The following is a 13,541-nucleotide window of genomic DNA, read 5'->3' as shown; positions in this document are numbered from 1 at the left end:
CCCCCTGTGAACTCAGAGCCTGGGGGCTTTCTCTGAAGGCCTGTCCCCTTCCTTTTTTCAGTATGTCTACTCATCACCCCTTTCAGACTTCCCCATGAACAGAGACCCTGTCTTTGATTCCCTGTGTCACAAGGCTCAGAAAATCCTGTCAGGCTCAACAAGTGACTGAACAGGCGATTTCCCATCAAGGGCAGCTCTAGTGAGGGACACAGAGGTGCTCACTGCTTTGGATGGCCCAGGGAGGGTCAGCAGTGCCCTGGGACACCCCTGCAAGTCTCAAGCCCCTCCAGGACCTCCCCGGCAATGAGACAGGTCTATCCAAGACTAGCCTTCACTCCGCATCTACCCCCAGAAGCTGAGGGGCCTATCACTGTACAAGGAGGACTGAATTCTCTCAAGACGGGCATGAGGTGGCTTGGTCCTGAGGTTCAGGAAGCAGAGGAGGCGGGGCCAAAGGAGGAGCAGTGGATGGGCAGTGGGGCTGGATGCCCCTGCTGGTCTGGCTTCCCAAGAGAAGCCTTGGGGAGGCCTCCAGGGATGTGCTTGAGACTGATGCTATTTATTACCTGGCTTGGGCTCCACAACCCCTGCCCTGGCCCCTGGCAGCTGCTGAGCCAGACTGCCATCCGTTCCGGAGCTGCGGTTCCCCCCTGCTGGGTTCACTGACCCTCACTGGCTTAGTAAAACGGAGTCTGGGCCATAAGCCCCGGTTCCCAAGGCCCTGATGTTCACTCTGCAGATTTTGAGCTCCACAATAGGAAGACTTCTTAAAATATGAACTGCTCCCCAAAATGCAGAGCTCCATTGGGTAGACATGAGCTCCCTGAACCAAGGGTAAGGTAGGGGCTGGACGTCTCCCCACTGAGGATGCTGTAAAGGAAAGGGCTAAGCTGAGAGTGGGAGGCCAACTGAACCAGACTTTGCTCCCTGGCCCTGACATTCCAGGGTTCCCCGGGGTCCCCACACCCCAACAGGACCTCCCTCTCTGGAGACCTCACAGGCCTCCACGGGGGTACTCCTGGCCTCCGGCCATCCCCTTGAGTACTGTTCCCGGATGGCAGCTCTGAGGATGCTGCATCAGGGGACACTGGCTCAGCGATGGGGTGGAGGTGGACCCTGGGCAGAGGCACCTACCCACCCAAAGAGGACAGGGCCCAGGGACAGCCACCTCACAGACTCCCCAGGACAGAAGAGAACTCATACCACAGCTCCGTCTCCCATCTGGGCCTTTGGTGGCTTGGCTCCTGTGTTGGCGGTGCCTTTGGCTGGTAGCCTGGCTAGGGTGGCCTGCAGCTGGAAAAGCAAACCTCACTTAATATTTAATTCTGTTTGACAACCACGGCGCCTGAGTGAAGTGCTCTGGTGCCGCCTTGGTACCAAGGTCGCTGCTGACTTTGGTGCTTTATCCTTCCAGCTCACTTAAGGATCGCTGATGGAGGAGCTCTCCTGTACAAACTGCTCTGTGATGGCAGAGGACTGTATCGGTCACCCCACTTCCCATTTGCTCCCCGGAGCAGCACTAGGACTCACTAACAGCTTAATAAATAACAGGACTGCAGTATCCTGGAGTTCTGATAACAGTCTGGGAGGTGGAGGGTGAAGGAATTAGGGACTTCGTGTTCAGACAGGGAGACAGGACCAGAGACACTGAAAAGCCTGCCACATGGGCTCACGGCCCGGTAGCTAAGACATCACTGTGTACAGACAGCCAACTGACCCTTTAAGGGCTTCCCAACTGTTCTTCACATAAAGACCATCCCCTGTCTGATGAGGTTGGCTATGAATGCCCTTCCACCTCTCTGACCCCATCTTGTTCCACTCTTGGCCACACTGGTCTCCTTTGAGGCCTTATTCCCCACTCAGGGACTCTGTACCTGCTAGATCCTCTGCACGGAGACCCCTCCCCAACCTTTTGGAGTCTGGTCCCTTCTCCAGGCACCCACTGTGTATGTCCCCTCCTCTAAGAGGCCATTGGTGCTGGGCTGTTTCCAAGGAGGGCAAGGGCCATGCCTATTTTGCTCCCCAGGGCCTGCCACAGAGCTGAGATTGTTCTCAAACAATATGTTATAGAACAAAGCTCTGACTCAATGCCAAGCATAATGACTGGGGAGGACTTTGGAAGGCAGTGGAAGTGGATCTGAAATCCAGCACCACCACATACTGTGCACTCGAGAAGGCTGCCTAAGCTCTTCCAGCTCCTCCAGCCATATAAGAAGCAGCTATGTAGGTTCTCTCTAGCACATGGACTCCATTCAAGCTCCTAAGGGACCATGAGCTGCTTGGGCTGTGCCCTTGCTCAACTGGAGGGGTTTGTGATTAGCTGTGGGAAGACAGCTGTGGGAAGACAGGGTAGCAGAAAGAGGAAGATGGACAAAGTGAGAATGCTCCTGGCTCTAGCCTCAAATTAGCAAGGATCCCTGTTAACTTATTTAACAAAACTTTATTTAGTGCTTACTACATGTCAAGCATCGTTCTAAGCATTTTACAATGTTAAGTCATTGAATCCTTAGAAAACCTTAGGGTGAGCACTATTATTACAACAGATGGAGGAAACTGAGGCACAGAAAGTGTATAACTTGCTCAAAGTCACAAAGCATATCTGTGGTGGAGCTGAGACGCACACCCAGGTCTGTGTCCTAACTATTATGCTGGGCTGCCTCTCTGTGTCCTGTACCCTCCTTGCTTCCCAACACACGTTGCCTTCTCAGGATGTACAAAGACTGAAGAACTCTGCAAACATGACCCACAGCCTTTCAGAAGGACCCAAAGCATCTAGGTGTGGCTCCTTCTCTGGAGGAGTGGCACCGGGTCCGGGGAGTCCCCTCTAGAGGCAGGAATGACCGAGGCCCCTTACCTCCAGCTCCAGCTCCTGGATGCGATTGCTCAGCTGCTTCACTCTGCTTTTCGCACCCTCTGACTCTGCTGTCAGCACCCGGTTCTTTTTGGACAGCTCGACGATTTTGGTGGCGATCACATCCCCAGCCATACCTGCTGTCCCTAAAATGCAGGAAAACAGCGAGGTCAGTTAAAATCACAGGCTCACACACTGAACTCCTGCCATGCTGCCAATAGCACCAGGGTTTTAAAAGTTAAAGCTGCTTGGTGTGACCCCTAACAAAAGGGCAGAAGCTCAGGGGAGTCAATACATACCTAGGCACCCTGAAACCCAACTCTAATGAGTGGAAATGCAGCCACTTAGAGATTCAATATGTTCTAGGAAAATCATAAAATCAGGAAGCAGAGTTCTAATTCTATGGGAGTTAAGTTGATGTTCCTGTACCCTGCAAGTTGGCTGTGCCCTCCAGTGAGTAGAGTGCACCCCCTCCGCCCCTCTACGCCTGCCTGACTCTGGGCTCAACCACTGACTTCTTTTGGCTGATGGGATGTTAGCAGATAAGGTGCAGATAGAGGCTTGAAAAGCACTTGTGCCGTTAAACTTGCTTTTTATATAAAATTCCTTATGCCATCTCCAAAAGAACATATCCAGGCCAGCTGTCTGGTCCCAGGAAGAGGAAAAAGACATGTGGAACAAAGCTGAACCACCCTGGCTAGGCCTGGCCTAGATCAGCTGATCCCCCATGAACCCCTAAATATTTGAGCTAACTAAATGCTTATTGCTGAATGCTACTGAGATTATGTGGTTGTTTTTTGTTTTGTTTTTTTTTTACAGAATTCTTTGGTAAGACCTAACCAATACAAATGCATGCATTCATTTAGTAAATATTTATTGGATTTCTACCAAGCTTTGAACACTCTGAATTAGGGATTCAATGGCTAGTAAAAAAGACTTACAGAGTTTACATTTGAGCAGGGGAGACAGATACAAAAAAAATAAGTAAACATGTACTCTAATATCTAGGAGGAATAAGTGTTATGAAATAAACTGAAGCTGGGCAAGAGGATGGGAGGGATGGGGGTAATGCTATTTTAGAGGGTTCTAAAGGCCTCTCTGAGAAGGTACATGTGAACAGAGACCTGGGTGAATGAAGTGAGGGATCAAGCTCTGAATAAGAGTGCTCTCAACTAGGAAGAGTGTTCTAAGAAGAAGAAACAGCAAGTGCAAAGGGCTGGAGGCAAGAGCAAGCTTGGAATATCTGAGGCCCATCAAGCAGGCCAGAGAAGCTGGAGCACAGTATGCAAGGGCGGGAGGCTATAGAAGAGAGAGCTGGAAGGGTATAAAATGGGGGATACCGCCTGGCGTGGGGCTGTGCTAAGGGCAGGCAGCGGGAGCGCGGGCAGTGCCTAGCCCTCTCTGGAGGTCAGTTTCCGCATCTGTGTGACAGCAGGTCTAGTTAGATAGTTTGCAAGTTCCTTGAATGCCTCCGACACTCCAGCAGTGAGTGACTGGCAGAGACACCTTCTTAGGTCTACTTTTTGACATGACTGTGATGCGCCTCACAAGACAGTGACAGCTGGTGGAAGGTAAATGAAGGTGCTTGATGGTTTTCAGATCAACGAAGCCAGGCTTGCTGCTGCTGGCCTGGCCAGGCAATGAGTAAGGCAAGGAGTGGCTGCCCTCAGCAACCTATCATCTGTTGAGGACACATTAGGAGAAAGGGCTCAGAACAGAGGGAAGGAAACCATGCCTGGAAGTACAGATGGTCCAGTGGTGAGTTTTCTGGGTTGTGTTTTCCTCCCAGGACTCAAAAGCAGTTCAAATTCTGGAACTAGACATTAGAAAAAGATCCAAGAGAAGCCCTCTCTAGTTCAAAGGGCAGGATGCGGGCTCAGAGAGAATGGGGAAACCTCGCTTTTTTTCTCTTCTCTCCCAACCAGACCCCACTTTGAAGCTACAACCCCGTGAATATGGGGCAGCAGAGAATGGGCAAGCATAGACATGCTGAATATTTGAGTAAATGTAATAGACTATTTTTGTCTAAATATGTATAATGGTATTGTATAGTGGTATAAAAGCAGATATAACATTTGATGGGGTATAACATATGTATAGATGTACATATAAAAGCTATAATACAAAAGGGGAGGGTAAAGGGATCTGTATAGGGGAAAGTTTCTTCATTCTACTTGAAGTGGTGAAATACTAATTTTCAGTAAATTCTGAAAAGTTAAGTATGTATTTTTTAATCACTGAGCAATCACTAAAAAATTATACAAAGAAATATAGTTAAAAAAAAACTAAAGCAATCACTAGAAATCCAACCAAAGGAAAACCAGTCTATCTGCTGTCAGCAGCCTGTCACTTGTAGCCTGGTTGAAAACATGAACTGAGCCAGTCAGTGTTTTCTCTTTAAAGTGAGAATCTGGAAATCAGAAATCAAGACTTCAGAGTGAGGACTGGATTTAAGAGATCTTAAAGGCGAGTTAGGACTGGCAATCAGATGAGGTGAGCAAGATGGCAGAGACAGCAAAGACAGAGAGCGCAGGGCAGGCTGGGAAAGAGGGAGGAGCCCCAGGGCCTGTCTCCCTGGTCCTCTGAAGTAGCGAGGTGGGCATCTCCTGCTGGCCCCCTGGAGCCCATCAGTTTCTCTACAGCTTTACAACAGTGCAAGCTGCCCCTTCACATCTGAAACCTGAGGGAGGTTGGGAGTGCTGCTCTTCCTCACAACACAGAGCTTCCTCTTCATTGTGGTTTTTGTTTCAGACAGAAAAAGCCAAAGAATGTAGTGAGGAGCAATAGGCTACCGAGGGCCTTTATGTCACCAAATTCCTCTTGCTTTTAAATTCAGCATGGGACCTCTATCTGTACCCACCCTTAAAGGCATTGCTCTCAAAGGCAGGGAGAGATGCTCCAACAGATGTCGGGTGAGGCCTATTGCTCTCTGAGATTGGGGACACCAAATTTCCGGTTTATTAGTCAGTCACCTGGGAATTGCTCAATGGATATATATAGGACAAAGGACAACCAGGGCCAAAGTCCCCACCAGATCTACAGGGCCAAGGTCTAGCTCATAACCACAGACCCAATGCCAAACCCACACCCACAGGGCTATGGTCATCCCCAGACCCACAGGACCAAGGTCCCCACCAGGAGAGCCTAGGTCCAGCCCAGACCTGAAGGGCCAAGGTCCACTCTGGTCTCTGCTCAGTCCCAGGAAATAGCCCCAAACAGCTAACTTCCTGTTTCCTCCACCTTTCTGGAGCAGCAAGTGTTGTAGAGTAAATACCTGCTTCTGCCAGGGCTTTTTCACACCCATGATACGACATCTGAGCCAGACCACCAAGAGAAAATGGATCCTGCTGGCTCATAGACCATGCATCATGCATCTCAGAGAACCCTTGTCATGAGTCCCATGTGGGTCACCAGCACTCCCAGCTGCCCTGCTGCCCCTGCTGTTGCACTCCCATTCTTGGTGTGCTGGCCTCCTTAGCTTGCTCTCTTCCTCTGCCCTCTCCTTCATTTCCAGGACTCATCTGAACAGGTTTGACCCCTGCTGACCCTGGACTTTCCTTAGGGCACCTGTCCTCTGGAACCTACTGTGTGTTCTGCCCAGTGGGCACAATGGCAGCGGGGCCAGCTCAGCTGGACTTAAGAGCAGGAACTGTCACAACATACCTGTGAAGGCAAATCTGTCCTCTTCTATTTTCTTTTTGAGGTGTTTGATCTCAAAGTCCCTTTCCTTCAGCAGTTTATACAGTCGCCCGTTCTCATCCACTGTTTCCCTGAGCTGGTGGCGAAGCTGTTCGAGCTCATCTTCAAGCACTCTACAAGGCGAAGGCTGAGTTACAGGGGTGGGTGGGCAGGGGTCAGGCCTCCACCAGTTCACTGTGCACGGTCGGGCACTGGGTGATGATAAATATTGGTCTGTACAAAACAGGAAACCTCAACGAGCAGATTTTACCACGCTGTTCTCAAAACTGAGTGAATTACACATGCATGTGTGCATGCACACACAAAGTGAAATGAGAAAAAAGTTTTGAATGACATTGTTTACTATGGAGTCAAGAGAGAGAGATACCCAAAACCCTTCCCCTAAGATTTCATACTCCTTTCAAGCATCCATAAAAATATGCATAAAAATATATTATAGACTACAAAGACAATTTTAGCAAATTCCATAAAGTGAACATCATACAGACCTTTTTCTTTAATGGCAATTGATTAAAATTAGAAATCAATATTAAAAATACAGCAAAAAATAAAATCAAGAAATAAAACCCAAAACCCATCATATGTTTGGGACCAAAAGAAAAGGTACTCCTAAATGATTTATGGGTTAAGAAGAAATCATAATGTGTATTATGAAGCATTTAGAACAGACTGATTGCAGAAGCAATATATCAAAACTTTTGAAATGTAGCTAAAGTGATACTTTGAAGGAACTTTATAGTCTTAACTACACATAGATATTGGAAGACCACACAGGAATTGTCTAAACCTGAGGTCAAACCAAGGTCTCCAGGTTTCAGGTATGCTGGACAGAAAATCAGAATGGGTGGTTGGTTTTGTGTATTAGGAGTTGTGTTGTGAGCCTCTTTACAGAATTTTAAAATGTGAGCAATATGTGACCGATGGGTCTATGATCACATCTACCATTAGGCATGGAATAGGCTCCCTAGAGACAGTGGTGCAGGAAGTAAGTAAGTTACAGAAGTTATAAATAACAGTAATTATTAGGTAACAGCCATTATCATTATTGTTGTTGCTATTCCACCAATGGCTCAAGCCTCCACCAATTCCAGTTTCTCTGATTTGGGGGAAGAGCTTTCAGAAATAGGTCTGGAGTTATTTTAGGGGTAATATTTAGAAGCCATAGGAGGTTTTGCATTATTGAGAAATATTTATTTTTTTCCCTATTAGCATTTTTTAGTAGAGCATTTTGAATATTGAAAAGTGATAAAAAGTAGAATCTAAAGATAGAGAAAACAGATTCTGGGCAAAACCAGAAGCCATGAGAGAACTCAGCAACTCTTATGATTTTTTTTGACTAGCAGAGGATTTTATATCAATATGGACTCCTGCTTCTAATAACCAGTATACATCAATATGCATCTGTGTGACACTGTCAAAGTTAGAGCAAAAAGAGAAGATTCTGGATTCCTTTCAACCTCTTCCCTGAATGTGAAAAAGCAAGGAACCCATCAAGAACTTATTTGGACAGGTATGTTTTTATGTCACTATGTGTCAGGAAGGTGAAACTGGCACAGGTGAGGTTTGGAGCCATGGTCATCCTGAGTCAGCCCACCAGCTCTTTAGAAACCCAAACACAGTTTTCATGAAAGATAGACTGCATAAAAAATTCAGGTGAGTAAACTACACCCTGGTGAGTTTCAAAACTTTAATAATTTTAAAACACATTTCATATCAATTTACGTCCACAGGAGCACAGATCTTCTACCAGATGCAAGAGTCTTCAATGACAGCCTCTGTTTCAAAATCTCTGTGTTTCAACTGATAAATACACTAGTCAGCCTGATTGTCTGTCTGCAATCATTTCTCTCCCACCATCCCTACTTCCCTGCAGAGCTGCCGGGAGAGTTCAAACTTGCATTTACCTCTGCTCAAAGCTGTTTTTTGAGTTTTGCTCCCCAGCTTGAGGAAGGCTGAGGCCATTGGAAATCTCCAAGGGCTCTTTGTGGTCATCAGTTCTGCTTTTGAAGCTCAGTTCCTTTTCCTTCCATTTCTCCATCTGCTTCTGTAACCTTTTGTGCTGCATCTCCTGCATGGCCTTGAACTGGAGCCGCAAGGTGTCCTGTGAGCCTTCATCTGCTGCCATCTTGCCCTAGGAGTCGGAAGAAAAGCCTAAGCTGAAGCAAATGCCATGAAACACACATTTCCCAAGAGTGCTCAGCACATAGCCTCTAACTCTGCTTAGGTTTGCATGGGTCCCTCTAGAAGCTCAGAAGATTCACCCTCAATTCACATCCCCTGAAAACTGAAGTTGAGTGGACCATCCTCCCCAAGCCATGAATGTGCCAGACTTTGAATGGCATCAGAATACTCCCATCACTCAGACTCAACACTTCATTCCTTCCTGTCCCTAAAAACAGTGACTCTCAAAGCTGGTGGAATATTAGAATCTCCTAGGAGTCCCTAGGATATAGAAATGCTTGGGCACATCCCTGGATCTATTAAGTTCTAATTTCTAGGAATGGGGCCCAGACATTATTACTTTTAAAAGCTGAAGTATAATTTTAATTGAGGTATAACTTATACACAGTAAAGTGCATGAATCCTGAGTGTGTAGTGCAATGAATCTTTATATCAGTATACACCCTTGTGGTGCCAACCCAAACCAAGGCAAAGGGCACTTCCTATCCCTGAGCAGGCTCTTTCATAGCCGCTCAAGTCAATTCCCCCAAGGCAACCACTATTCTGACTGCCACTGAAGATGAGTTTTTCTATTATAATTTCAATCAGCTCTATTGAAATATACTTTACTTACAGTAAAATACACCAATTTTATGTGTGCAAAAGAGCTTTGATAAATACATACACATGTGTAAACTACCACCATCACAATGAAAGAACATTCACACCACATCAAGAAGTTCCCTTGTACCCCTTTGCAGTCAGTGTCCTGCCTGACCCAATTCCAGGCAAGCTGTGATCTTCTTTTGGTCACTACAGTTTTATCTTTTCTGGAATTTCATGTAATTGGAATCATACAGTAAGTTGTCTTTTGTGTTTGATTTTTTTTCTTAATACTACCTTTTAGAGATTTCATCTGTATTGCATATATCATCAGTTCATTCCTTCTTATTGCTGGGTAGTATTCCACTGTATAGCTAGACTACAGTTCATACATTACCTGTCATTGAACATTTGAGTTGTTCCCATTTTTGGCCATTATGAATAAAGCTGATATGAACATTCATATACAAGAAAATCTTTGTGTGAATATATGCTTTTATTTCTCTTGGGTAAAAACCTAGAAGTGGAAATGCCAGATTGTATGGTGAATCTATGGTAATTTTATAAGAAACTGCTACACTGTTTTCCAGAGTGGCTGTGCCATTTTACATTCCCACCAGCAGTGTATGAGAGTTCCAGTTGCTCCAAATCCTTGTCAACACTTAGTATGGTCAGCCTAAATTTTAGTCCTTCTAGTGGGTATATAGTGGTATCTCAGTGTGGTTTTAATTTGTATTTCTCTCATGACAAATTATATTGAGCATCTTCATATGTGCTTACTGGCCATTTGCCTGTATTCTTTTATGATGAGTCTATTCACAATTTTTTTGCCCATTTTAAAATTATGTTGTCTTATTATTGAAGGGGCAGAATTCCTTATACAGTCGGGATGTTTTGTCTACTTTTGAGCTTCACATAATAGAGCATGGACATTGGAATTTTTAAATGCCCCCACACTATTTTAAAGTGTAGCCAGTGTTAAGCATCCCTCCTTAAACCAAACTAAAGTCACATCATCCACTCACCATCCAATTATTCATAAATCTTGTTGATTCTCTATAAGTGTCTTTAAATCTGTCCCCATATTTCCAAGCCCACAGAAACTACTCTCATTATCAGGCTCAGGCCACCTCAGGGCATTTGCACTTGCTGTTCCCTCTCCCTGAAATGCTCTTCACTCAGACATCCAGCACGTTCACTTCTCTCAAATGTTACCTAACCAGAGACACTCTCCTCACCATTCTATTGTGGAAGGCATTCCTCCCTTCGTGCCCCCTGCCCCTTACCCTGTTTTATCTTTCTCCATAACACTCAGCTTCACCTGATGCATTGTATTTGTTTGTTTGTTGATTCCTTCCCTCTCTCCCTGCCAGTCCCACAATGGCAGGCACTGTGTGATGCTCACTGCTGGATCCTCAGGACTTATAACAGGCTTCCTATCTAGCAGGCATGAAAGGAGTATATGATGATGGTTCTGTCCCCAGAACTACTTAAACAGGTCCCTGCTGTCCTTGCTGCCCCTCTCTCTTCCCACCTCACTTGCAGTCTAGCCTGCACTGGCTGAGGGACTACTTTCTCTAAAGCACAGCTCTGAGCTTGAGAGACCCCTGTGCAAAACAGCTTAGTAGATTCCCATTAGTCAAAAAGCCAAGTCCAAAGGCAATAAAGGCTTTGGGAGGTTTATCCTCAGTTTCTTCTTCCAGCCCGTTTTCCCCTTTATAGTACTGGGTTCTAGTGTCACCTTGGTCTCTTCCCACTACACCTCTCCTACCCTTCCCCCAGACTTAAATCTTACAAACCCCTCCAGGCCCCTGCATGAACCCCATGTCCTTTCCTGACCCTCCAGGAAGAACATACTCCCTGCCTGAACACCCCCAACTGCCTCATCTACACCTTTCCATTGTACTTATCTCCACCCTGCCCACAGGGTTGGTCCCAGAGCCTATACTCAAAGCTGATAAACCTGCCTTAATATTGAATCCCAGGGATGCAGCCTAAAAATACTGATGTCAGGCCCCAGCCCTGGAGAATTCAATTTAATTAGTCTGGAGTAGTGGCCAGGCATGGGTCTGTTTTAACACTGCCCAGGTGGTTCCATGCTAAGGCCTGAGCCCACAGCCTGGCCCTGGAGCCTGTTGTAGCAAAGGAGGAGACAGCGTTACCTTGGAATTCCTCACGGGATAGCTCTGCCCAGTAAAAGTAAAGAATTAACACAGTAAGTCTGGGTTGTCCACACTCTGCACATTCCAAGGAAAGATTTGGTCCCTGACCTGCTCCTAGGAGGTAGCCTCTAAGCCTTTGGAATATCCTGCCATTATTCTTAGACATTTCATTCAAAGACGCTTTATTCACAGACACTCCAGGTAGTCTATGCTTAAATGTGATTTGATGATGAGGGCTTGGGCCACATAGCATAAGCTTGACCTCTGAAGAGTTGGGAAATTGAATGACAGAGGTCAGCCATGCCTATATGACTGACCCCCAGTAAAAACCCTGGACACCGAGGTTTGGGTGAGCTTCCCTGGCTTGCAATACTCTGAACATGTTGCCATGCATTGTTGCTGGGGGAAGTAAGCGCTGTTCCCCTGACTCCCCTGGAAGAGGACAATAGGAAGCTTGTGCCTGGTGTCTCCTGGATTCTGCTCTGTGTGCATTTTCCCTTTGCTGATTTTAGTTTGTACCCTTTTACCATAATAAACTGTAACTATATAATGGCTTTTCTGAGTTCTGTGGATGCTTCAATCAAATCATGGAAACTAAGGGTGGTCTTGGGGACCCTCAAACTGCAGGAACTCCTGGATAATGCTGCTGAATGTGTGACGGCCATAGCTAAGTCTCCACCGCAGGATGTCTACAATGGGGCTCAACACTGTAAATTTAGGCAAATCTGACTTTTTCTGTGAAGGGCCAGAGAGCAAATATTTTAGACTTTGTGGGTCATATGGTTTCTGTTGCAATTACTGTATTCTACCATTGCAGTAGAAAGTAGCCATTGATAAGATGTAAATGAGTGGGCGTAGCTGTGTTCCAATAAAAGTTTATTACAAAAATAGGCAGTAAGCTGGATTTAGACTGTGGGCCTTAGTTCGCCAACCTGATTTAGAAGAATTTCACTTGCAAAGGTGTTTAGCTATTGAATAAAACATTACTGAGCCTATTAATTTGAAGATATAACTAATAGAGTTTAAAAATAAATTTATGCCATGACTTCCTATTTTTGTACATTATAAGAAAGGACATCCATACATTTCCTTTTCCAAATTGGGTCACTTTGGAGAATGAAAGGAAAAGCTATTAATAATCACTCTGGGTCAACAGCAAGTTGGGAAAGCAGCTTGGAGGCCATGACCAGCATGTAAGGCAGTGGTTCCTACCTGTCCTACACACTGGAACCATCAGCGGAGAGCTTTAAAGACACTGATGCCTGGGTCGCACAACCAGGGATTCAAAGCCCTTGGTCAGGGTGCAGCCTGGGTGATGGGTTCTGCTGGTCTGGGCTACTGTACAAGCAGCCTGGCCCGAGCTGAGATAGCACCTGGGATTTAGGGTGAATTTGGCTTTGTACCAGTGGTGTGAGTCTAAATACTTTTGAGATCTCTCTGAGCCTCGGTTTCTTCTTCAGTAAGGAGGAGATGATGACATGGAGGCCACAGGTGTGCTGTGAGGGGCAAATGCTACTCAAAGCGGGGTGTGAAACAATTTGTCAGCTATACATTGGTAGGAACAAAATATGGTATTTTTTCCCTTCCTGGTGATCTGCCTGTGGACATCTTTCTGCTCCCTCCCCACATCCAGATGCGTGCTGTCCCTCACAGTGATTCTTGTGACATGTCCTCAGAAAGCCTTCCCCAGCCGTGGGGCCCACACAGTGGCCAAGCCCAATGACATATTGCTTCCAGCCTCTGCAGCCACTGCCTCACAACTCAAGGTCACCTCCTCTGTACTTTACCTCTTGCCTGCTCACCCCAGTATCCCTCAGTGCCCCCCATTTCTCTAGCTACTTGCTTCACACCTTAGCTCCCTGGATCCATACAGCCCATAACCATCTGGGACCTTTCTAAAACCAGATCCTAAGGGGCTCCATGCTGCTGGGCAGGGTATGTTCTCTCCACTCAACCAGCATCCCTACCACTACCGGATGCTGGAGCTCACCCATCAGCTCCTGCTATCATTGTTTGTAAATGCTGTTCTTTTCTTACACCTGATGGATTCACCCATTTTATTTCAT

General features: G+C 46.2%; 1 protein-coding gene across 4 annotated transcripts in view; it reads right to left on the bottom strand.

Annotated features, from left to right (window-relative positions):
- CCDC13 (coiled-coil domain containing 13) overlaps positions 1–13,541 on the bottom strand; it is a 51,825-nt gene that overhangs the window by 30,233 nt on the left and 8,051 nt on the right. For all 4 annotated transcript variants that reach the window (XM_036897194.2, XM_036897195.2, XM_057497414.1 and 1 more), the window contains exons 2-5: positions 8,455–8,681; positions 6,515–6,663; positions 2,855–2,997; positions 1,204–1,293 (exon numbers count right to left, since the gene is read on the bottom strand). In XM_036897194.2, coding sequence (XP_036753089.2) covers positions 1,204–1,293; positions 2,855–2,997; positions 6,515–6,663; positions 8,455–8,675 — 603 coding nt within the window. In that variant the 5' untranslated portion in view covers positions 8,676–8,681. The remainder of the gene's footprint in view (positions 1–1,203; positions 1,294–2,854; positions 2,998–6,514; positions 6,664–8,454; positions 8,682–13,541) is intronic.

Source organism: Manis pentadactyla, chromosome 1 (genome assembly GCF_030020395.1).
Source record: "Manis pentadactyla isolate mManPen7 chromosome 1, mManPen7.hap1, whole genome shotgun sequence".
Lineage (NCBI taxonomy): Eukaryota > Metazoa > Chordata > Mammalia > Pholidota > Manidae > Manis > Manis pentadactyla.
This window is presented reverse-complemented; position numbering and strand designations above follow the sequence as displayed.